Here is a 24,901-nt window from a genome sequence, read left to right as displayed (position 1 = left end):
GGTCCTTCCTGATGTGAGTGGATCAAATAAATCTAGCGTAGCGTAGATGTATCATTCAGATTTTTGGAATCAAAATTTTCATATATTGCATAGAAAATTTGCGCCCAGGACGTATAACGGATAAGCTTTATTGACACAAGTAAAATAAAAGTACAGACATTTTCGTACGGTCAACTACGAAATAAAAACATAACTGGGTGATAATCCAATGCACCCTCGCCCACTATAAACAATAATTTTCTAAGGTAACTTATTTCCTACTGTGATGTTTCTAGTGTGTGCCACTTTGCTTCTTTTTCTCTCCAGGAAGAATAAGAGATATTTCCTATTGTGATTTTTCTGAAATCCTTCTGGTGTGTGACACTTTGCTTCTCTTTTTCTCAATATTGATCTCCAAGCAGATGCGGCATTCGTATTTTATTCGTACTATACCATTAGAATGCACATTGTTAGATCCATTGTTACCCATGTTGTAGATGAGTTCTCTGAAAATGTTAGATATTAGTAATAGTCGATTGTTATATATGTTTACGAATTCTTGCCATACTTTGTACCATGTACAATTGTCGTGCAATAAAGTTCTTCTTCTTCTTCTTCTATATCATAATTCATATGAATTCCGTGAAATTCATATGTATTCCGTTAAACCCGTATGTATTCCGTAAAACCTGTATGCATTCCGTAAAACTCGTATGCATTCCGTAAAACTCGTATGAATACTCAGGCACCCCTGCCGCCTGTCTATCGTAAATGTGTCGGGAAAGTAACCGAACACCGGGACTCGTGCCGCGTCGGGTCGTCTGTTCTTGCGGCCGGCCTAATTGAGGAGGCGTGGCCACCGCCACCAGAGGTGCAAAATAACAAATTAAAAATAGATGAGCCTCAAAACGTCCCCGTCAGTTGTTTCGAAAACCCGGAGTGAGTTAGTCAGGAGACGAAGGAGGTCACATCGAAGAGTTCTTCAGTCCGAACTTCTGGCGTTTTAGAGCATTCTAATTCTGCAGGACCGACGCCGCATTGATATTCCTTCTCCAGACAGATATTACACTAAGGTGAGGAAGTGTGTGTTGTTTCTTAAGTGTTTGTGCCAATTGTTTCACACCTACATGTGTGCAAAGAGTAGATCTCCACCCGTCCCAAGCAGTCTCTACCAGACTAACTTAACTACGCCGGCTATAGGGAGAATATTTGCTAAGGAAGTTTGGCCACCTTAGGTTTCAGTTGCAGGCGCAGTTAGATGTTAACCTTACCGTGAGCTGACTTTCCTGGCCAATTTTTTCATTTTTTGCCGAATTCTACACGCGATCCATACCCCCGTAGGAATGCCTGGTGGAGGCCACGTCCCAAAGAGGTAACCGCGCAGACATGCGTTAATGCTAGTCTCTACTAGACTTGACTCCATGGGTCGCTGGAAAAATGGTAAAAATTGTTCGCCTGATGACCTTCCAGGCCGGCTAACTCCGCGGACATGTTATTTGTCTACTTGGTCAGTTTCTACTATTTTTTCAGCGACCAACGGTGTCTAGTAGACGAAACAAATTGCACTCCCTTGCTACTTGATGGCGTGCCAGTGCAAGTCTCTTATAATTGCATATGGCTCACGAGTCAGGTGAAGGTGTAGTCGAATTCATTCGTATGTCCAATGAGATTTTGATAACCTCGTCGATTTATCATTATCTTAAGAAAACTTTCCAAGAAATAACTCCCTGATCTTGAATTATTTCATGTGTCGTGACACAAATATAAACTTTTTTACTTTTTGGTTGTTTCTTTTTTTTTAACAGCACAACTCTTTTTCGACTTAAAAGTTTTCTTGTTGCCGAATCATAGCGTCCTCCCTTAAAAACTAACTCAGATAAGAAACATTCTCGTAAAGTTATTCAGCATTCTTCGCATTGTTGATAAATACTATGGGCATCCTATCAGCAGGTTGTTGAAATTACGATTGTGACGGTGTACACGAAAATAGGCGTTCGAAAAAAGTGCACACTCACCCTTTTTACACTCTCTTCTGAACAAAAAAAGGGTAAGAAAAGTAACTTGTTTACTTTGCATGACCATGTGTGCCCCACCTCTTCACACGTATTAACAATAGATTAGATCCTATGGCTTCTTTCCGTTTGATCTCAGTCGTTGTCACTTTCGTGCGAAATAGAGAATTTTTACATTTTCTAATGTGATTAAATCTGTTCGTAAGAAGGTGCGAAATCGTTTATGTAAAAATACAGTTGTTCGCGCTGCATTTCCCCGTACGTGAAATTACTGCATCGTAAAGTAACGTGTGAAAATGTGTCGCATTGGTGGCTTTTACGGGTGAAAACATTAGATGTTTTCTGTGTACACTAAAAACTTGCTGTGAACCCATCTTTCGCTTTTACTAGTTTTAGTTAACAGTTTAGGCAGCATGCAATGATTTGGCTACCAAGAAAGTTTTAGAAGAATATATATCGGACAAATGGAATTCCATAGCAACGCAATATTCCCACAAAAATTATGATTATTCATGGTATCGTATCTTTCTGAAGTTTTGATTAAAAAAAGAGGAATGCGAAGACCTACAAAACAAGCGAGATATAAACTTGGCACGGTGGCAGCCAGCATGTACACAATACTTCGAGAAGGTTTTTGACTGAATTTCTTTATTTTGGGTACAGCGACCCATAGCAACATAATATATAATACATCTACATAAAAATAATACATAATACGTTACAAATATTCTACACACATTACAAGTTATGTACATTTCAACGTTTTTCTAGTTCTATAGTAGCAATCATATTTTAACATTCATTCTATGAATTTTACCTTTCGGTTACTGGGGGATAATACGAAAGCAATTGTTATATGCCACACCTTTTGCCAGAAAACCGAAACTGAGTTCCATTTTATATCTTCCACGTGTTATCTTGCCTTATAGGAGAGACGAGAGACGCCTGCCCCAGTTGTCACCATGCCAGAGCTAGCGTCAAGAGTCGACAGCTCCTCGGGAGACGAGAGCGACGGAGACCGAGAGAGAGCTCGGTTCCACCCGATGCTTTCCGCGGCCGAGCTCGAGGCCGAACGGGAGCGGGAGATGCAACAGAGACGGACGGCGAGCGAACGCGAGCGCGCCCGAATGAAGGACATGAACCGAGCGTACGAGGCGCTACGGACCAAGCTGTCACATCGAAGGGAACCCGGCAAGAAGTTGTCGAAGATTCAGTGTCTCAAGTTCGCCATTGAGTACATATCCGACTTGGAGGAATCCTTGACAATGTCTTATAACGAGAGAACGGCGACTGCAGACTACGTCTACTGGGCTAAGACTCGGGGATACATCTGGGCCAAGGAAAAGGTAATCTTGAAATACTTTTTCTCAACCTCAATAGGAAAAATTGCATATTTTGAAAGGGCTTGAAAGCAAGTTCAAGCGTTGTAACTTGTTATATTTGGTCTAACTGTGTTCTTTATTTATGACTTGGCCTAAAATTGATTTGAGTGAGTTAGTTACCATTTAGTTTGACGGACGTGGTATGTTTCTCATAATTTTCAATCTGTCAGTTTGGACTTTTATTTCTCATCTTTAATAGGAAAAAATTGCATATTTTGAAAGGGCTTGAAAGCAAGTTCAAGCGTTAGATATTATTTTGTCTTACGTTGTAACGGTGTTATTTTTGTGTAACCTGGTCTAGAATGACTTGTACTACCAGTACCATGTAGTTTTACGAACATGGTATGTTTGTCATGGCGTTTAATTTATCAGCTTGTAGTTACCACGAAAAGCTTAGCAAACAACAGATTAGAAAGATATTGAATACAGTTTAGGATAAGTCAACAATATTTAAAACGCAGTTTAGGATCAGCCAACGTTGTCACCAAGCTCAACAAGTTTGACCTTACACAGGGTAGGATAGATGAAAATGAAATCATATTTAGTAGATGTTTATTGAGAATTTCAGTATGGTTACGGAGAATCAGACGGACATATACACACAGTTCTAACCTAACTTACGACCCTATAGCTTAGAATGAACGTATCCACGTGTAAACATCTGTAGTTATGTTTGCATTACATCTGTTTGAGATAAGAATACATGTCTTTTGCCTTTGTCCCTACTTTTTGCTTGGGTCTTAAAAAGCGAGAAACACATGTTCAGAAGAGTTTCAAAACATGACAGACTATAAACGCACTCCCTCCAAACGCGGGGCGTTTGAACTCCAAGAGATCATAGGCTAACTTTAACATGTGTATGTTAGAGGTCGAGCATTAAACTTTTATTCCTCCCTTCATTTTCAGGCCGCACAAATGCCAAACGAAGGACACCAACATCCACCTGTTTCAACTCTGCCATTTCCCGATTTTACTACCTCAAAACACAGCCCTGTCAACAACAATAACAGCAGCAATGTAAACAACAACAACAACGACGCGCACATGTGTAGCCCAACTCACCCACCGCCCGTGCTCAGCCCCACAAGTGACACTACGGTACACGGGTTCGATTCCCGGTGCTTACAGGACTACAGTCCGGTCAGTGTATGGACATTAGGTGATGAAAACGGCCAGGATTACGACATCGAGTTAGCATTGACTGAATGGAGTAGGAAGCACGGAAGCAACGACATGGACATCCCTCAGTGTAACATACAAAGATATGACTCGTATTTCGGCATCAATACGGTTTGACATGCTTCAATATTAACATCGATAACTAGACTACGTTGCTTTTACATTCCAACGAACGTATATTAGTCTCTATCTGACTCCTTGGACAGCTTGAATAGTAGTAGTAGAAATTGGGCAAATAGGCTGAATAATTTGCCAGACAAGTTAGCCAGCCAGGGTTTGCGGTAATCATACACAACCTTTTATCGAGATATTTAACGACTACACAGAACAATTTTTCGAGACGCACTCTGTCTCTCCTTCAACCCGGTATGTCAGATTTCGTGTTGGAGTTCTCTTATTCAACCTATTTGTCAAATTTCTGCAAATTTCTCCAATAGTGTCAGATAGACTAGAGACTTAGTATATACCGAAATAGATGTGATTCGTACTTTTCATGCATTACATGTTGCATAGATAATAGTTTACAATTGTAAGTTCAGTGAACCTATCGAGAACCTTGCTTTAGGGGAAGGGGCGTTAACTTGAATTTTGTAGCTCATGGAGGTTTCCTTAGTAGAAGGAACGTTTTCTCAACAAGACGGTGTACATCCGTTCAGTGAAGTCAACACTAGTAAACCATTCGAAACCTGCATTTCAATTCAATTATTTCAATTCTCTATTCAAATATCAACTAGCAGACATTCGTGTGGTAACCTGCATTTGCAGCGACTCATGCGTTGTTGGACTCTTGCGTAGTCTAAATGTTAAAATCAGTTTATATCATAACCTTGGTTGAACTTTGGTGTTCAACTAGCTTGTGAACAAACACGATAAAAGCAATACAGTAACTGTATTTGACCTTATTGAAATAGCTATCATTATGAAAGGGGTGTTGGAGCATGATTAACTTCGCATTTCTGCATATGGAGCCTAATTTAAACATAATAAACTCATTTCGTTCCGAACAAATAACTTCCTGTGGTAATGATACAAGTTGTATGGATCTCGGCTGTTCGATCGAAGACTGAATATTCAAGATGGCGGCGAACGCCAAAGGGAAGGTGAAAATCCCTTTGTGCTGAGATCAGAAACTCGGCGACAAAAACAAGAAAACACAGAAAGCCGACTCAGGGTTAGCCCCCTGCCCCGTCTCACTATGCAAGAGACCACCAAGTCCGTCATAATCTCACTTGCTAATTACTAGTAGCACTTGTAGTTCCCAGCGGGTAAACATTATCTCTGACAGTGTGTGAGGGAGGGGGGGCGTGTATCCCAGAAATGCACCTCACCGTGAGCTGAAATTGGTAGAAATACTGATCATGAAGGCTAGAGCATTGAAAAGCATATATTATAGAGATTCTTTCTATCAACTAAGCATTCTTCGTACCGTTTGCGTTGGTTTGTGTATTTGTGAGATAAACGAATGTAACTTTGGTAAAACTTTATCTGACACATCATGTGTTTTCAGTACATGTAACAATCATGTACGATTCAAATGTATTAGTTATGTAATTTATTTTATGAGTAGATAGTGCAAATGTAACATTTGTTTGCTGTTAAACGCACATTGAAGGAAGGGGCTTATGATGCCATCTGAATAAATATACTCAGATTCTACCTGTGTTTCTTTTCTTTTGTTAACGTTACACCATGAACAAGACTTTTAAGAAAACAAAAGTTCAAAAGGAACATATGACCTCCGTCGGTCAACGTTGACCATGGTAAAACCCTACTTCACATCAACCCTAGAGCTTCAGCTAATGGCTAAATATATGAGAATTACAGTCTCTGTCAGCCTCTCTAACTAAAGCGCAGTTGCATGTGTGGTGCCATCCTGGAATATTTCATAATCTACACTCCGTAATTCAGCTGAGCCATTTTTCAGGAAATTCGCTCGTCAGCTCTTCAAATCGAAGAGCGTCAAATTCAAACCGATTTTCAGTCGTCAGTTGTTTGAAATTACGAACTTAGACGTGTCTTGTGGCCTTGTTGCTTTTAAGATAAGAACATTTTCATAGTCCACTGATATTGGTTCTTGTCATACACGGGCACCCAAACGTTAGCCTGGAGTCCAGCCAACAGGCAGGAGGTACGTAGCGGATCTTGGGGAGCGGGCTAAAGCTAACAAGGCTGGACTCCAGGCTATCCAAACATAGCGCCGTAAACTTTGTTTTTAAACTAGTTCGGGATAAACAAACAAGGGATATGTCGGGATTAGGACCGTCCCCATTATAGCACGATATGCTCGTCCTTTACATCTGCGTTTACTTGTCATGACATTTGCTTGAGAAGTTCATTTCGCTCTTAAAAGTGCTGTGTGAATCCCGCCTGTGAGGGGATTTACAAGGTCCGTTATTGGGATCACTTGTGACCTTAGCCGCGCTCACATCACTTCCAGATGACAATTCCCGCGATCGTGTTCCAGAGGGGGGAGGGGGGCTAAAATCGCGACTCCCAATCTACGGGCGTCCCGCGGCGAGCGACCTTTTAGCGAGAATCGCCTAATTTTGTTCTCGGTGACATCCAAGGTTAAACATCGGGGCGAGATTAACAGTCTCTCTACACCAAAAAAAAAACAGGTACTCAAGCAACTGAATAAAATCTTTAAACAGTTAACTTTTCAATTCAATTCAGAGTTTTGGTATGAAACCTTGTTCTCCAGTTCTTTCCTTTAGTCACTGACGAAAGATTGCGGATGCGGCTGTCAGAAACGTCTGTTTCACAATTTTATCTAGTTGCTTGAGTAACTATTTTTGGCGTTTCTTATTACCTGGATGTGTAAGCTTTATCAATGTATTCACTCTTCTGTTTCAATTTAATTTCTCTGTTTACCTACGTGTTTGTAAACAAAGATGAGGTAACGTTATAACTGCATTACTTCGATGGCAAACGCCAGAAATATCGTTTCGTTTCAGTCTTCTTTTCTTTTGATTATGATTCTTATATCATATATTAACCTTCACGGAAGGGAAAAACATCGTTTTTGCTCAGTTTCTTCTTGTTCTCCGAACAAATAAGGTCAATGACCTGTACCAGACCATGAAAATCCGTTCTTCCCTTCTTCAGTTATCCTCCTGGGAAGATTACGTATACGAAAAGATACCTTCCGCTTTTCATGGAAGCAACAGTTCTGAATTGCAGAAAGGAGATCGTGTACATAACAATGTAGGGTGCTGGTTAAGATTGGACCGCTATAGTACTTCTACTTTGACCCATCAGTCTGTCTCTTATCGAACCGAAAAAATTACTTCTTTGGCCGCAAACTTTACCAAACACAACTAGATGTCAATACGGAACTACGGACTTGATATACGCACAAGTCTCCCCCCCCCCCCCTCCCTCTCTTACAGTAGCGCAATCGGAGCAGATTGGGCTTTATAACAGGGGCACTACCAAAGCTAACACCGCACGGGAGTGCTTCCAATTACGCTTATCCCCTTCCTTGCACATGACCTGTTCGGAGGGTTAAGAAACGTGACCCCGCACTTGGCACCTGCTTCACGGATCTCTGATGCTCTCTACGTGGGTGGGCATGTAACTTCTTGTAGGGGTTTGCACGAATAAAACGAGATTTTCTCTCATTGTGCATACGTTTAAACCAAACCAAGGACATTGCATATCCTATATATATAATAGGAGATAGATATATGTATATAGGATACACAATGTCTTTGACCTGGCAAAATAAAATGAATCGCAGAAAGTTATGAAAACATCGGAGAAGCAAAACACATAGTTGATTTTGTACTGTGATCTGCACAGGGAAAAGCTATAAAGAGACAAAAATCTGACGTTGATATGAAAAACAGGATCCAGTTTCATTGAATGCGATTTAACACGTGGGAGTGTAACCAGTTTTGGATCCGTAGGATGAATATCGGGTTCAGAAATCATGTCGCCCCAAGCTATACCTTGTGCAGTACTCGAACTATCCGAAAGGAGACGCTATTAACCTACACTTAGAACGACCCGGAACCAATCCTTCAAGTTCAACACCATCCCATGACGTCACCCTTTGTTGAAGATTGAGGGGCCGCGGTCAGAAGGGTTTTCCTCCGTACATCTAGGAAGAATTCGTGCACTGGATACGTGAGTAAAAGAAAACAACGTTCTGACATATTGTTGAACCTTAAATACACAACATGCATGCAAATGATATCAAGCTGTGCCCAGGAAACATTCCCGAGATGTTAAGCGCTGACAGAGGACTATTTGACTCCTAGGACCTAAAGGCTACACCGGTCTATATTCTAATGAAGCAGTTTATTCTCTTCCACAGTATGTTCAACAGCGTAGTCGAAATGAATAACAGCACATGCATGGTAAGAAAAGGAAATGCCAAACAGTGTTGACCTGGAGGTTATTCCCGTACAGAATTAGTGGACAGCGCTGTCTTGGAACTGGAGATCTTGCGAAAATAGCCTCTACGTCATCCAGTCCAGCTCCCGTGCCAATGCTGACCATGGAGGTACGTATTCTATTACAGACCTTTTTATTCTATTACAGACCTTTTCATTCTGTTACAGACCTTTTCATTCTGTTACAGACCTTTTCATTCTGTTACAGACCTTTTCATTGCAATGTCGTTCAGGGCTTCCATATCAGGGCATCCGTCGCAAGGGGATAAACTGATTTGCAAGACTCGATTTGGCGCAGCCAATACGTGACTATATGACTATGGCTCTTGATCAACCATTCAGCATGACGAATGTACTGTATGTTATATTGCGTGACGTCACGCCCCATGCTGATGGGTTGAAAACGTAAGAGTCAGACCTATGAATTTGGCCATGTGTCTAATATCATAATTGCCGTGGCTATTGACAGGAGCATCCTGTCGATAGTGCAAAAGAGAAGTCTTATTGACAGAAAAAGGCTGAACAGTCGAATTGCAGTATACATCCATTCATGAGTAGTTTGTTGTGTAGGACCGGAACGTCCTGTCAATAGCCTCGGCATATCATAATTTCGTGAATGTGATTACAAATACACATTTCAAATTTCAGGGACCTAAATCCAACACCGCGTTCGTCCAGACTTTACCAATTCTATGGATGCTGTTTGCGATCACCGTCCATGGACAACCAGAGGTTGCCTGTGAGAGCGAAGGGGACGGGAGTCCGGTCTGCAGCTGCTGGTCAGGGAGTGTCTCATGTGAAGACGCCGACTTGACGGACGTGCCCTCTGCTATTCCCCCAGACACGGTCTCCTTGGAGCTCTCCAGAAACAAGATAGCGTCACTTCCTAAACTGGTCTTTGGTGATCTTCCTCAACTATCTAAGCTTGTTCTCCGTAACAACGAAATTTCCTACATAGAGGTGGGAACTTTCGATGGGTTAGGTGCTAGCCTTCATGTGCTCTACCTAAACGCAAACGAGCTAGCTAGTTTAGAGGAGGACGTGTTTAGAAATTTGACGACTTTGGAGTATCTGGATCTTGCGGATAATAAGATATCTACCTTAAACTCTGGCCTCTTTCGTGGTTTAAGAAGTCTTGACCAGATTCTGCTGGATGGAAATAAGATTTCACGTTTGCCTGTTGATGTTTTCTCTGACTTACTCATGTTACGACAGGTACATCTGGCGAGAAACCGCATAAAGAAGCTGGAAGACGTTTTACCTTCGCTTCCAACAAATATAACATCCTTGGACCTGAGAGGTAACTGTTTGGGGGACTTGGCAACAGCAGTGTTTAACGACTTTCCTCGTCTTTCGACTCTACATCTAGAATCCAACAACATCTCGTTTCTCCAGCAAGGTGTATTTCTTGGCCTCGACGACTTGAAGTTTCTTTATTTGGGCCACAATAGTCTTTTGGAACTTAGAGGAAGCATCTTCGGTAACCACCCTTCGTTGGCAGCTCTAGATTTCAGAAACAACGAGATTGCAACACTCGAGGCAGGACTTTTCAGTAGATTCCCAAGGTTAGTATACATCGGACTTAAGTCTAACAATCTAGCCTCCTTGCCGTCTGGTATATTCGCTAACCTGTCTGCTCTCCGAGAAATTGAACTGAAGGACAACAAACTAGAAACTCTGGATGACGACATCTTCAAGGACCTTCGTTACATCATGTTCATTCATCTCGAAGACAACAAAATCAAACGTCTTCCGCCTGGAATTTTCAGCGAAGCAAACTTGGAAGAACTGTTGTTTCTGATTCTTCGCGGCAACGACCTGACAGTCATAGAAAATGGTACTTTTGACAACCTTCCGAGCATGCAGTCCATTTCCCTGGAGAACAATCCGCTGAGGAAGGTAGACTGTGGGATGGTTCCATCTCAAAACATGTCGGCGTCGCTTGGGTATGTGAAAGTGTCGTGTACATGTGAATTCAAGCCACTCTACGACTGCCCCAACTTTGCGTGGATTGGGGCAAGACTACTTTGCGTGCGGACCCTACCTAGATCATTAGCGCTATGGCATGTGCCATTACTGAATGAAATCTCACCAGATAGCTTGGCTTGTGCTGGTGTGGGTTCTAATCGTATAGATTGGATTGTTTTGTTTCTTCTTCTATTGTCATATGTTTTACTGGTTTGAAAAGCTTTATGAATATGCTTTAAAAGCTTGTCCTTGTGCATGTCCTTGTTGATACACGTACATGTACGTCTGTCCTAACAGTTTTTACCTCGCAAGGTGCCGCAATGATCTGTCGCTGGTGCGCAAAAATTGCATTCCCGTCTTGTATGGCAGACAACGAAAGGGTATGTGTAAAGGGTGGTATAACCCCGTCGTCGCGAAAGCACGTCGACTGATGATGATGTATAATTCGCACTTGGCAGTTTTAGATAAGACCGACGAGCTATACTTGAGTTACACCAAGGACTCTATCATATAGATCAAATCCTACAGGTTCTTACAGAACATACGCCACCAGTACCCGCAAGCACACACACAGCTCTCATACACACGGGAATCGAGGGGGGTGTAATATATACACAGAGACAGAGGAAACTTTGGTCTTCGAGTGCTTGCAAATGGTAAAGTAATTACGTCGATGTGTTCCACAAATTCTCGCCTAACTATTAATCTGATATCCATCCTATTGGGGTTCCCTACCACCGGGGGAATATTCTAGCCTCCACCAGGCCTTCCTACGGGGATATGTATCGTAGAATTTGGCAAAAAAAGGCATAATTGGCCAGTAGAGTAAGTCCGCGGTAAGGTATATATTCCCCCCGCGGACATCTCACATCTAACTGCGCCTGCAAATGTTACCCTATGGTGGCCAAACCCTTCTGGCAAATACTCTCCCTATAGCTGGCGTGGTACGTCTGGTAGAGACTAGAAATATTCAACAGGGACGCTATAGCAGGATGGATACCTGGCTACCTATAACCATTGCATCATCGATCACCTGGCTTGACATTAAGTTTTATCCGTGGATGGCTCATGAAAACGTGACATATTCGGCTATCACTGTTTATTCAAAATCATGGGACAGTAGCGTATACAGGATTTTAGTTTGACGTCATTTGCGCCATTTTGGATTACTGTGTACGTCAGTCTCTTAAAACACGCTGATGTACTGTTGCTTAATCCGATTAACCGCCAACATGGTCGCCAAGGGATTCAAATTATAATCACTATGACGCAAATGATAAGGTCGCCAAGGGATTCAAATTATAATCATTATGACGCAAATGATAAGGTCGCCAGGGGAATTCAAATTACAATTACTATCACGCCAATAACAAGCCTCTCTAGTGTCTGTAGTCAAATGATTGTGACGTAATTTAGGCGCCGCCATATTGGTTGACGAATGTCGCGGCTGAGATCATAATGTGAAGTATGTTCTCAATAGTTCATTTCACTCTTAATCAACATTTCCTTTTGCCAGTTCATGATTATTTACAGAGCAACAAAATATGAATTCGTTCGGTGTCGTTCGGTGTAATATAACCAGCGTGCCTGCAAAGCTGGTGTGTTACGCCGAAGGGCAGTTATACCGGCTATAAAGATACAGATGAATTATTCTTTGTGCTTATAAGCTGTGACGTGCCTGACGCCACAACCAATAGGAAAACTGTGCGTCCTTAGTTGACTTGAGGATTTTACTCTTTGACATCGGATATCACATGTACAACGGAATTCTCTAGTCCCTCAAGATTAGTAATCTTTTCTTCTTCAGTGGTCGGATTCTCTAGTCCCTCAAGACTAGCAATCTTTTCTTCTTCAATGGTCGGATTCTCTAGTCCCTCAAGACTAGTCATCTTCACTTCTTCAGTGGTGGGATTTTTACACTTATAGATATTATACACTGCAATTGCTAGCAGGCCAATGCCAACCTGGAACATGCCATTCAGAAAAGACACACAGAACGAGAGGTCTGCTTCCGGCTGTGGGAACGCGAGCCTGATCATGGCGGAAGCCAGCCTTCCGTTCTGCACTCCGGTTTCTATGGAGACAGTTTTGGCTCTGGTGTTGTCGAGGCATAACATCTTTGCCAGCCCAAAACCTGCAAGAGAAGAAGAGAATCCGGTAAGGCGATTGATCCGTCAATGAGTGTAATATTTACCTGCCCCATTTCTTCTTCCGTTCCAAGCAAATAAGTTCAATGACATGGACTAGGCAGTTGTCACTATGGTTACCGGAAAAGTAGTAGACCCCCTGTGATGTTCTATTACATTATGTAGCAAGTGGCAGGACAGAGCTGGAGGGGCCGGTCGCCATAAATGTTAATGTGTTCGAGTAAGAATAAACAGAGCAATAGTTTTTCAGGCTAGATCATGTGAAGGCAAATGTTACCTTTCTAGTTGCGTGTTTGTACTCACGTGACTATGACGTAAGTGCCCCCATGTTGGATGGTTAAACCAGGAAGTTGTCGGGTACATTTCAATTTGTAATACGTGGAATTACAGTATCGTGATTATGAAATTACAGAGTATTACATGTCACGATATGCATGAAGACCTCATCTTTATTTGCAAGCTCATGCCTAAAAGATAACTGCAAGGGAATACACAGACAGATAATGTAAAAAGGTGAAGAAGAAAAAATGTCTAGTCTAATAGATTTATCTGATGATTTTACGCACATTACTGGGGGAGGGGCTTCTAGGCCTAACACATAGGCTAGCCTGTGTTTTACAATCTCTCGTTCTCGGGGGCTTGTTAGGTCCTCCCCGAGCCCCGAGAAAAGTGGAAGGGCTGCATGCTAGAAGCTTGATTCCGGCTAGCCTCATTTGCGGGCGGCGCCGGCGATAATCTTTTGGGGGAGCGCTGATTCGCAATTTTCAACTTATCGGGGCCAGGTCTTTTGTTGAGGAACCCGTATTGCTGGGGATCCCCAGTAAAACTGACCCTGGCCCCGATAACTTGAAAATCGCGAATCAGCTCTCCCCCCAAAAGATTATCGCCGACGCCGCCCGGGAGGCCTGCAAAGGAGGCTAGACGGAATCAAGCTTCTAGCATGCAACCCTTCCACTTTTCTCGGGGAGGACCTAACAAGCCCCCGACAACGAGAAAAAGTATCGCCGGCGCCGCCTGGTAGGCCTGCAAAGGAGGCTAGTGTCTAGCGCCAGACGGCGAACTCACCGATGATGAATCCAGCCAGCGGCAACAGAAAGTCTGCCACGATGGGCTGCCAAGGCGTGTAGATGAAGTGAGTGTTGACCATCAAACCAAGAACGACGAAAGCGATGACGAAGAGCGCGCTGACGGGCCGGATCGCCTTCATGACCTTGTCGGCGATGCGTGGTTTCTTGTGCCGCAGGAGGATCCCCAGCACCTTGGCGATGGTGACGGGGACGAGGGACGTGACGATGGTCGAGTAGGGCACGTTGATTCTATCAAAGTTGAACTAAAACATTGAATACTAGAGTTAAGTATTTGTGCTACATATACTTCAGATTTGCTATGTTAGTTTAGCGATTCCGGGGTCTGAATTGGTATTGAATTTTTCTTTTTATCTCTGAGTTGAATGTGTGATAGTTGTGGGCCGATTTGTTAAAAATAGAGAGAACGCTACCGGACCCAAAAAACACCCCTCCCAATGAAATGGTATGGCTACCCTGCGACGTCACAAAATCAAGATGGTGGCCACCACACATGCCAATGGATCCAACAAAGGTTTTGCTACGCAAACCTGTAACAAGTGGTTACAGGTTGTTTCGCTAAATTGCCAGTTCGCTACAGTACGTTTCGCTACATGGCAAGTTGTTTAACTTGTTGTGGACAAACCTTTGTAGATACTCTACAATGCTATCATACGCCTATTCTAAGCCTCCCTAAGGTATCTTGTATAGGTTGCGGGCGAGGCCCTGCGTAGGAGAATGTGAACTCACCGCCCGTCCATAGATGAAGAGTGAGAGCGGCATCATCCCCAGAGCCAGGACGGTCGACACGAAGGTCATGGTCATGCTGAGGGGAAGGTCAGCGTCCAGGAAGAACGTCAGGATGTTACTTATCCCGCCCCCCGGGGAGGACCCGACCATCAGGAGACCTGGTCGTAACAGGAATGGATCATTTCCATCGCAAGCTCATTTTATATGTTCACAAATTAGAATTTCTGCATGTGGTCCAGAACACAAACATACTGCGATATGATAACACACATACAGGAGGCTGGCTGAGGACTTTTTGACTGCCTTGAAAATAGTTTAACTTACAGTTGGACTTATATATTTCAAAGATATGTACCTTGTTGTAAGAATTTTTGTGACTCTGGACATTTATGTATTTCATATTGTTGTTTAGAAACAGAACTTACAGGCAATAGCCTCTTTCTGTTATGTCAATAGTCAATAGTTTTGTATTACATGTACACCATAGCCTGGGTGCCATCCTAATTTCTACCGGGGCTCCTACACTCGCTACCCTCAAAGCGATTGTAGGAGCCCCGGTAGAAATTAGGATGGCACCCAGGCTATGTACACCAAACATGACTACTTTGTGAGAGGAGTAAAGGAGGCCATCTACATCAGGGTGCACCAGGCTTCTTCTCTCATCTATCAACTTCGAACGACCTTCGACCCATTGCTTACGCCACACGCGAACAAAACTCATGAGTCTAGCTAGAGCGATTGCAAGCATATTGCCGATAAGTCTCTGTACCCACACCTTTGAGTTTGGGTGGGGCAGAATGGGAGAAGATTTTCCGATATGAGGGCTGTGACCGCAAGTCTATGTACAGCGGCGAAAATTATGTACCACAAGAGCCGCTGACCGCACGACTGTATCCGAAAAGTCCCTGTACCCAAACCATTGAGTTTGGGTGGGGCAAATGAGAGAAACTTGGGCGACGTGAGGTCGATGACCGTAGGGCTATGTGCCTCAAAGTGACCGTTTGGTCACAAGGGTCGCTGACCGCAAGGGCATATCAGACTCACTAGCTAATGTTACCCTGAGCAGGTAACGAACCGAGACTGGCACCTCCCAAACTTGGCAAACAACAAACAGATCAAATGCTTTAGTCGCCGTGTTCAGTCTTTGCACTGAACCTCAATCATGTCTAACGTGACCGGTACATACACCCCGTTTATACTAGGATTCGCGTGTGCGGGTATAGCCATTTACGCTCATGACTAGGGTTCGAAAATTTGAATCTACCCCGAATCCTTATACGCAAAACCTATGCATCTTATCATTTTACTTCACTTGATAATCCCCAAATATAACTCATGGCATGCGGAAGTATCTGAAGAGAAAAAATGACTTTCGCAAGGTAATATTTACTCAAGCATACCTCTAGCATAGACGACGGCAAGGGAAACACGTTGGAAAAACTGAAGGCCAGCAATGTGCATGAAGACAAACTGAGATCAATGGTTGTTATTGAGCAGACAGAACAGACTTCTATGATAGAATAACCTACTTTTGAGCAGCCTTGGAACTTGCAAATCCCGGTTCAAGGGCCGGGGTCAGAACATCTCGGTTGAGGCTGTATCGTCTTTCGGAAGGGATGCAAAATGATTGGGGAATGAACGGGCATTGATTGGGGAATTAATGGGGAATGGCTAGCAACCCCTTCCAGTAAAAAATCTCCTGCTACTGAAACAGCAAGTGTCTGAGCGAACGAACGATGCTTACCTATAGCATAGACGTCGGCAAGGGAAAACGCCTTGGAAAGGATGAAGGCCAGCAGTGGCATGAAGACGAATTGAGACAGCACTCCGATAGCCACGCCGTGCGGTCTCTTCAACACCTTCACCACCAGAGGCCACTCCACCGCAGTGCCCATCGCGAAGGCGTTGACGACCAGGAACGGGATGAGAATGTAGTTCAGAGCTTCATCCACTGGCGGTCGGGCCCTCAACACCTTGACAGTGTAGTCGAGAACTGTAGCATTTTCGCCTTGGTTCACAATGAAGTCCAGGGATGTGATGCCTATATGCCCGGATTGTACAGGTATCGATAAACTGTTGTTGGACACAGCGGTTAGGTTGAACGAGCCCTGGTTCGGCAATGCTACCGAGCTCCTTGCAGACGACACCTTCAGAAAAATGGAGTCTGTTGAGTTTGGTCCGATGTACAGAAGAGTTACGTTGTCCTGAGAATTCTCTAGTATATTCAGAATCGCCGGTTCGAACCAGAAATCTGAATCCGTGTATTGGAGGAAGGCACCAGGTAGAAAACACAGGAGCACCAACACAGTGAACGCCGCCATGATTCAACGAAGGTATGCAACAGACTGAACTGATTGAACCCCTCGGGTGTAGTGTTAAAAACATTGAGCAAACATTGCGTCATCAAGATTTGGAAACTTGATATTGTTAATATGCGTGACTGTGCGCGTGCGGGAACAGTGGCGGGAATCATGAGAGTAGACTATAGGATGTATAAGGTGTTGAAAGCATGATCTCTTAGAAGTCTGTGTCTAGTTGCTCCTAAACATTCTCTTTTGTGTTTACCTATTTGTACGGTGGCCCACAAGAACAGGACTATTTTTTGTGCACTTGGTTTTTTTCCTGTGTGAAGTTTTGTTTTGTGTGTGGGTTGCACAATGCAACGAATGTCTACTCCAGGAGTATAATTAGATTCATCTTAAGGATAAGACTTTGGTCTTCAAGTGTTTACAAAATTTATTTCAGTGTTTCACAGCTGATTTTACATTTCTGACAAGATGATATAATAACATCTATGTGTTCCACAAATTCTCGACAGACAATTAGTCTGGTATCCATCCTATTGGCTCCCCTGATAAATGTTCTAGCCCTCCTACGGTCGGGGATATGAATCGTAGAATTCGGCAAAAAGGGAATGATTGGCCAGTAGAGACTGGATTTGTGTTACTCTTGACTTTATAATGGAAATATCATTCAAAACGTATAAGTATGACCAAAAAGACAACAAAACACACAAAGCTTAAAAAGATTCGTTTTTGTCGAGTACATTCGTTGAGTGCTTTGTCAATTCGATCGGCCGCAGCGACGCCACCAGCGTGACGCGGGTGCAGTGAGGGGGGGGGGGGGGCTTAACTGCGCCTGCAAGTTACCCTACCCTTCTGGCAAATACTCCCTATAGCTGACAGTTAGTCTGGTAGAGACAAGGAACATTCAACAGGGACGCTATAGTAGGATGGATACCCGGCTACCTATTGCACCATCGGGTTACTTCGGGCATCAGGCTTGGCATTTTCTATCCGTGGTCGTGACATAATCGGCTAGATGATTTTACATTGACGTCATTTGTGCCATTTTGGATTACTGTGTGCGTCTCTTAAACACGCTTACATGTACATATTGCTGCTTAATCCGATAAACCGCCAACATGGTCGCCAAGGGATTCAAATTGTGATTACTATTACGTCAATGAAAGCATCTATAGTGTTTGTGGTCACATGATTGTGACGAAATTTAGGCGCCGCCATATTGGATGACGAAGGTCGACGGTCGCGGTAGAGATCATAATGTGAGGTATATTCTCAATAGTCCATTTCACTCTGAATCAATATTTCCTTTTGTTGTCAATTTATGCATATTTACAGAGCACAAAATATGGATTATTCTTATTATGCAATGATTGGTCGCCATCTTGGACTTGATCATGGCTATCTACACTCACAATTTCTGACGTCACGTGCATTTGTGCACATAAGCTGTAACGTGCCTGACGTCACATCCAATAGGAAAACTGTGTCTTTAGTTGAAGATTTTACTCTTTGACATCAGATATCACAACGGGATTTTCTTGTCCCTCAAGATTAGTCATCTTCACTTCTTCAGTGGTGGGATTTTTACACTTATAGATATTATACACTGCAACTGCCAGCAGCGAAAGGCCAACCTGGAACATGCCGTTCAGAAAAGACAGTGAGAACGAGAGGTCTGCTTCCGGCTGTGGGAACGAGAGCCTGATCATGGCGGAAGCCAGCGTTCCGTTCTGCACCCCGGTTTCTATGGAGACGGTTCTGGCTCTGTTGTTGTCGAGGCAGAACATCTTTGCCAGCCCAAAGCCTGCAAGAGAAGAAAAGAAATCGGTAAGGCGATTGATCCGCCATTGCGTGTAATATTTACCTGCCCCATTTCTTCTTCCGTTCCAAGCAAATAAGTTCAATGACATGAACCAGGCGGCTGTCACTATGGTTACGGGTAAAGTAGCAGATACCCTGTGGTGTTTGATTACAATATGTAGCAAGTGGCAGGACAGAGTATTTTTATAGTGATAAACATTGTTTTTCTAAGACATTTTCCCTTAACCCTGTGTCTAGCGCCAGACGGCGAACTCACCGATGATGAATCCAGCCAGCGGCAACAGAAAGCATGCCACGATGGGCTGCCAAGGCGTGTAGATGACGTGAGTGTTGACCATGACACCAATCACCACCAGCGCGATGATGAAGAGCCCGCTGACGGGCCGGATCACCTTCATGACCTTGTCGGCGATGCGTGGCTTCTTGTGCCGCAGGAGGATCCCCAGCAGCTCGGGGATGGTGATGGAGACGAGGGAGATGATGATGTTCAAGAAGGGCACGTTGATGCTATCAAGCTGGAACTAGAACATACAAAAACAAGTGGTGACAGGTTGTTTCGCTACATTGCCAGTTCGCTACAGTACATCTCGCTACATGACAGGTTGTTTCGCTACATGGTAGGTTGTTTTGCTACATGGCACAACATTCAAACGTAGAGAAACGACTTCTGCCATTTAGCGAAACAACTTGTACCATGTAGCGATACAACTTCGACCATGTAGCGAAATGACTGTAGCGAACTGACAATTTAGGGAAACAATCAATAATTACCAAAGACATCTAACTGTCATCGTTATGTTGATGATGTTCACGTGGGGCAGGTTGATGCTGTTCAGCTGGAATACGTTACTGTTCTCCTATGACTCTCCTACACAGAGCCCGCGGCCTACACAATATACTTTTTGCACGTGAATCAGGGAATCGACTTTACCGAAAGAAAACAATTAGGCGATTCTCTGACTGGCTGACAGTTAGTTAGAGGCCACACCCACAAAAGAGGAAATCTTAGCTCAGGTTAGCACAGCCTCCCTAAGGTATATTGTATAGGCTGAGGGCGAGGCCCTGTGTAAGAGAATGTGAACTCACCGCCCGTCCATAGATGAAGAGTGAGAGCGGCATCATCCCCAGAGCCAGGACGGTTGACACGAAGGTCATGGTCATGCTGAGGGGAAGGTCAGCGTCCAGGAAGAACGTCAGGATGTTACTCAGTCCGCCTCCTGGGGAGGATCCGACCATCAGGAGACCTGGTTACAACATGAGTGGAGATTTAGTAATAATAACTTTATTGCAAATCATCAAATAGCCAGATGGCGTTGACCAATCGGAAGCCTCCATTCCATATCGGTTATGACGCCAAGTGCCCAAGTGCCGAAGAAGACCTAATTTAACTGTGTTGTCATGTTCATAGTGAACAGAAAACATTGGACAGAAGATCTGCTCGTTTATTTTGACTGATAAGCTGGATAAAGGGTTTGTTTACCATGGTTTGCAAACAAGAGAAGTTCGTATCAACGCGTCCTTCCACCATTGTTGAACAATACACGGACTCTATTGTCGATGGTATCTAGTCCAGTTGCTTTATTAGCTTTGAGGCCGGACCGTCGACTTGTACATGACAGACTCCTTGGTGACGGGAGTAAAAGAGAAAGTACTGTCGGCGTTGTTGACAAACTGAAAAGGACTAAAGTGGGGAAATGTATTTGAGATTGACTTATACATGTACAAGTCATCTATGACTTTGTGGAAAAATACAATGATGACAATAAGATATTGTATACGATAATTGAATAAACATAAAGTGAGATGAAAGCAATCAAACAGCACTAGGAGAAGGTTTTTCTTAAGTTTTTTGCTCTGATGAAGGCAGCAGTGCAGCTTCAGAAACGTCAGGTAGAGAAAAAAGGTTGTATATCTAAGAGCAAAGTTGGGCGATAAAAAGTCGGTGACCGTGAAGCTATGTGCCTCAAAATGACTGCCATTGCCACAAGAGCCGCTGACCGCACGACTATTACCGGCAAACCTTTGAGTTTGGGTGGAACAGAATAGGAGAAAGCTTGCCGATATGACGGCGGTGACAGTTAGTCTATATACCGCGGCAAAGTGGTCATAATGTAATACAAGGGTCGCTGAACGCACGGCTATTACCGAAAAGTCTCCGTACACAGACCTTTGAGTTAGTGGGGCAGAATGGGAGAAACCTGGGCGACATGAGGTCGGTGACCGTAAGGCTATATGCCTCAAAGTGACCGTTCAGTACCACAAGGGTCGCTGGGGAGAATGGCAAAATGACAGCAAGGGTATTACCCAAAAGGCAAGACCCTCGTCTCCGATGTCTGCCCTCAGTGTCGAAAAAGTCCACTGTGTCGTAATGTTTCATAGCGGACATAAGACATTTACAGATTGCATCGGTTATTTTGCTGATAAACGGAATCACGTATTTGTTTACCATGGTTTGCAAACAAGAGAAGTTCGTATCAACGCTTCATTCCACCATCACTGAACAATGCACAGACTCTATTCATCGCACGTCGCCGTATTACATAAGGACAGCGTGCTTGGTCAGCTTTGAATAGACGACCGTGACTGAACTGACAAAACGTCACACACTCACTAGCTAATATTGTCCCTGAACCGGTACCAAACAGAGACTGGCACCGCCCAAAGTTTGCGAACAACAAACATCACGGTCAAATGCTTTCGTCGCCGTGTACAATTTTTGCACCGAACCTCAATCCCCATAATATTAATACAATTACCACAGTCAAAGTCTGAGCTAAATATTGACCCTGGACCCAGGAGAGACTGGCACCACCCGAACTTTGCAAACAACAAACATGCTTTCGTCACCGTTCAGTTTTTTTTTTGCACTGAACCTCTATTCTCCAAGCAGAGGTTTCGATCGGGGGGCTAATAGAGGACTGTGTTAAAAATTGCGGCCGTTACTAGCCCCCCGATCGAAACCTCTGATTGGAGAATACCGAACCTCAATCATATCTTACAACCCGTTCATACTAGGATTCGCGTGTCTGGATATATCCAGATTCGGGGTAGATCCGGATATACCTACTAGTAGCCATTTGCGTTCATACCAGGGTTCGCGAATCTGGATCTTTTCCGAATCTGATCATTTACTTAACTTGATACTCCCCAAATAGAACCTATAGTAACCTATATCTGAAGGGTAGACTCTACCAGCCTCTGCGGGTCGCTGGGAAAATAGTAGAAATTGGCCAAATAGAGTCAACTGTATGCAGGGGGTCGGCTATGGAGATAGGGTCCAATATTGTAACCCTGCGGATGGGAATGTTATCCTCCATGGCCAAAGTCCCCCGGCAAATGCTATCTCCATAGCCGACGCGGTTATTCTGGTAGAGACTATCTGAAGGGAGAAAGGATGACCTACGGAAGGCAACAGTTACTCAAGCAACTGGATAGATTTTGGACCTTTCATTTGTAGTATCCGCTACCTTTAGCCACACTAGATGCTGCCTGAAACGGCTGACCCAGTGAGTTGCTTGAGTAACTTTTACCTTGTACATCTTATTACCTGGATTTCTAACCTTCTTCGCCGTATCAAAGAATGACTTGAGTCCGTCTATTACACAAACAGAACGGAGCATAATGATCGTGTGAAAAAACAACAGGAATTTCTTTAGCTAACGTTTAACGGGATTAGAAATTAGGTTTAGCTATAGCAACAAAGTGCTCGCTTTCTCTGACCCGGGCTGAGGTCGCATGTTCAATACCCAGCGTGGCCTGGTCATACCAAAGATTCCGGAAATTGGTACATACTGCTTTCTCTGTTTATATGTTGCACTCAGCACGCGTGAAAAAAAGTATTGGAGATAAACACACACCAGTACCAGTGTATTAGCCAGTGCTTGCACAATGTGTTCCCCCAAGGGCCATAGACAAGGTGCATGGGATAACTGATATATAACAACTTTCGCATCCGATAACCGCGTCCAATGGTTTGCAATATTAGCTAAACAATTCCATATCCACGGAACAGACAGACCTCTATCATAGAATGACCTACTGTTATACGCAATTACCTGTAACATAATAATTTTATTTTGCAAGTTCTTGCCCGAGGGCTAATTGCAACATGAAACAATACATAGCAAGGGTATACTGTGCAGATAGTGCGAGTTAACAATGTTGACTAGTAGAACACATGGCTATTCTAAAAACTACTACGGAATACAATCTACGCTTTTTGGGTTTGACTTCTTTTTTGGAAGCAGTGGAAGACGAAGTGTCCCACTTTTTTTGTAATGAGTGGGTTTTGGGAGGTTAACAAGGTTCTAGTTTTATTTTCGTCAGTAATTAACGTTTGGAAATTGTGGTAAGTTTTGGAGGCTTCTTTAAAAAGCTTTTTTTTCCCCGATCATTAAAAGGGCAGTTTGAGATAAAATGTATTTCGTCTTCCACCGCTTTTGACATACTGTAGTTACATAATCTTTCCCCCACAGGTAACTTTTTGTACCGCCCTTTCTCACAAACATGTAATTCCATCAACGGAACAGGCCTCTATTATGAAATACAATACTGTTATGCTAGCTTACCTATAGCATAGACGTCGGCAAGGGAAAACGCCTTGGAAAAACTGAAGGCCAAGAGTGGCATGAAGACGAACTGAGACAGCACTCCGATAGCCACACCGTACGGTCTCTTCAACACCTTCACCACCAGAGGCCACTCCACCGCAGTGCCCATCGCGAAGGCGTTGACGACCAGGAACGGGATGAGAAGGTAGTTTAGAGCTTCGTCAAACGGCGGTCGGGCCCTCAACACCTTGACAGTGTAGTCGAGAACTGTAGCACTTGCTCCTTGGTTCACAGTGAAGTCTAGCGTCGTGATGCCTATATGTCCAGACTGTACAGGTACCGATAAACTGTTGTTGGACACAGCGGTTAGGTTGAACGAGCCCTCGTTCAGCATTGCTACCTGGCTCCTTGCAGACGACACCTCCAGAAAAATGGAGTCTGTTGAGTTTGGTCCGATGTACAGAAGAGTTACGTTGTCCTCGGAACGCTCTGGTATATTCAGAATCGCCGGTTCGAACCCGAAATCTGAATCCGTGTATTGGAGGAAGGCGCCAGGTAGAAAACACAGGAGCACCAACACAGCGAAAGCCGCCATGATTCAACGAAGGTATACAACAGACTGAGGGTGACCTCCTCGCTCATTGAACCCCTCGCGCGTGCTGTCCAAAGCCACTTGAGCAAACATTGCGTCAGCTATCAATAGAAGATTTGGAAACATGATATTGTTCACATGGCGTGACTGTGCGCCAACACTTTCTATAAGCCTGGCGGGAGTGTATCTATAAGCTTTTGAAAGCTTCTCTACCGACACGTTCTATTATAAGTTAGTGTCTGGTTTCCTGCATTACATAATTGATAGCTTGCACGAATCTGCGTGGCTTTTTATTGTTCTTCTCTTCCGTAGTAGTGTATTTTGCCAACATATGATCAGTTGCACGAAGAAATTACTAAAACTTGAGGCACGCATTTGGGTGTGGTCCTTCCGGCTATCTTTGTTGTTTACAATCACGTTGAATGATTAATTCACTGCTGATGCTTCTTCATTTGTTGATATTATGTACTACACATATAATACACATGCAAATATATATGTATATAAATTTGAATGTGTATTACATGACTGTATACTAGTATATGCCTCTTCCATGTTTAACCACATAGCATTGCTGTTGTGACGTCACATTCGAGACCGGTCACTGACATACTTAGCTAGTAGCTTGACATATACATACGCAATGTAATGTTTACAATAGTTACGTTTAGTAATTACTGTAGGTTTCATTTGAAATAGTAATGTAGTAAATCGAATTGTTAAAAAATAGACCTGGATTGTAAATTAAGTCATC

At 43.5% G+C, this 24,901-nt stretch overlaps 4 protein-coding genes across 4 annotated transcripts; 2 read left to right on the top strand and 2 right to left on the bottom strand.

Annotated features, from left to right (window-relative positions):
• The first annotated feature begins 914 nt into the window (after positions 1–914).
• On the top strand, positions 915–4,880 carry LOC136438878 (myogenic factor 6-like). Its single transcript, XM_066433897.1, has 3 exons — positions 915–1,052; positions 2,921–3,337; positions 4,280–4,880. The coding sequence occupies exons 2-3, from the start codon at positions 2,954–2,956 to the stop codon at positions 4,667–4,669; spliced, it is 774 nt and encodes a 257-aa protein (XP_066289994.1). The 5' UTR covers positions 915–1,052; positions 2,921–2,953; the 3' UTR covers positions 4,670–4,880.
• A 3,741-nt stretch (positions 4,881–8,621) lies between these two features.
• On the top strand, positions 8,622–11,173 carry LOC136438874 (carboxypeptidase N subunit 2-like). The gene is made up of 3 exons (XM_066433892.1): positions 8,622–8,680; positions 8,966–9,059; positions 9,598–11,173. The coding sequence occupies exons 2-3, from the start codon at positions 9,045–9,047 to the stop codon at positions 11,131–11,133; spliced, it is 1,551 nt and encodes a 516-aa protein (XP_066289989.1). The 5' UTR covers positions 8,622–8,680; positions 8,966–9,044; the 3' UTR covers positions 11,134–11,173.
• Positions 11,174–11,999: 826 nt separating this feature from the next.
• LOC136438871 (hepatic sodium/bile acid cotransporter-like) lies at positions 12,000–17,486 on the bottom strand. The gene is made up of 4 exons (XM_066433889.1): positions 16,623–17,486; positions 14,879–15,036; positions 14,130–14,394; positions 12,000–13,051 (listed from the first exon to the last, which is right to left on the bottom strand). Exons 1-4 carry the CDS (start codon positions 17,197–17,199, stop codon positions 12,648–12,650), a joined length of 1,404 nt encoding a protein of 467 aa, XP_066289986.1. The 5' UTR covers positions 17,200–17,486; the 3' UTR covers positions 12,000–12,647.
• A 110-nt stretch (positions 17,487–17,596) lies between these two features.
• Positions 17,597–24,433, bottom strand: LOC136438872 (ileal sodium/bile acid cotransporter-like). The gene is made up of 4 exons (XM_066433890.1): positions 23,574–24,433; positions 20,092–20,249; positions 19,262–19,526; positions 17,597–18,988 (listed from the first exon to the last, which is right to left on the bottom strand). The coding sequence occupies exons 1-4, from the start codon at positions 24,148–24,150 to the stop codon at positions 18,687–18,689; spliced, it is 1,302 nt and encodes a 433-aa protein (XP_066289987.1). The 5' UTR covers positions 24,151–24,433; the 3' UTR covers positions 17,597–18,686.
• Positions 24,434–24,901: the final 468 nt, after the last annotated feature.

The sequence above is a fragment of the Branchiostoma lanceolatum genome, chromosome 7 (assembly GCF_035083965.1).
Source record: "Branchiostoma lanceolatum isolate klBraLanc5 chromosome 7, klBraLanc5.hap2, whole genome shotgun sequence".
NCBI classification, from domain to species: Eukaryota; Metazoa; Chordata; class Leptocardii; order Amphioxiformes; family Branchiostomatidae; genus Branchiostoma; species Branchiostoma lanceolatum.
This window is presented reverse-complemented; position numbering and strand designations above follow the sequence as displayed.

Coding starts and splice junctions, on each gene's coding strand:
- LOC136438871 (XM_066433889.1), bottom strand. CDS start 17,199: ATGGCGGCGTTCACTGTGTTGGTGCTCCTGTGTTTTCTACCTGGTGCC. Junction 15,037..16,622: donor TGCCGACGTCTATGCTATAG/GTAAGCATCGTT, acceptor TGTTACGACCAG/GTCTCCTGATGGTCGGGTCC. Junction 14,395..14,878: donor TCTTCATCTATGGACGGGCG/GTGAGTTCACAT, acceptor TCAATGTTTTAG/TTCAACTTTGATAGAATCAA.
- LOC136438878 (XM_066433897.1), top strand. CDS start 2,954: ATGCCAGAGCTAGCGTCAAGAGTCGACAGCTCCTCGGGAGACGAGAGC. Junction 3,338..4,279: donor ACATCTGGGCCAAGGAAAAG/GTAATCTTGAAA, acceptor CTTCATTTTCAG/GCCGCACAAATGCCAAACGA.
- LOC136438872 (XM_066433890.1), bottom strand. CDS start 24,150: ATGGCGGCTTTCGCTGTGTTGGTGCTCCTGTGTTTTCTACCTGGCGCC. Junction 19,527..20,091: donor TCTTCATCTATGGACGGGCG/GTGAGTTCACAT, acceptor TGTATGTTCTAG/TTCCAGCTTGATAGCATCAA. Junction 18,989..19,261: donor GCTGGCTGGATTCATCATCG/GTGAGTTCGCCG, acceptor CTTCTCTTGCAG/GCTTTGGGCTGGCAAAGATG.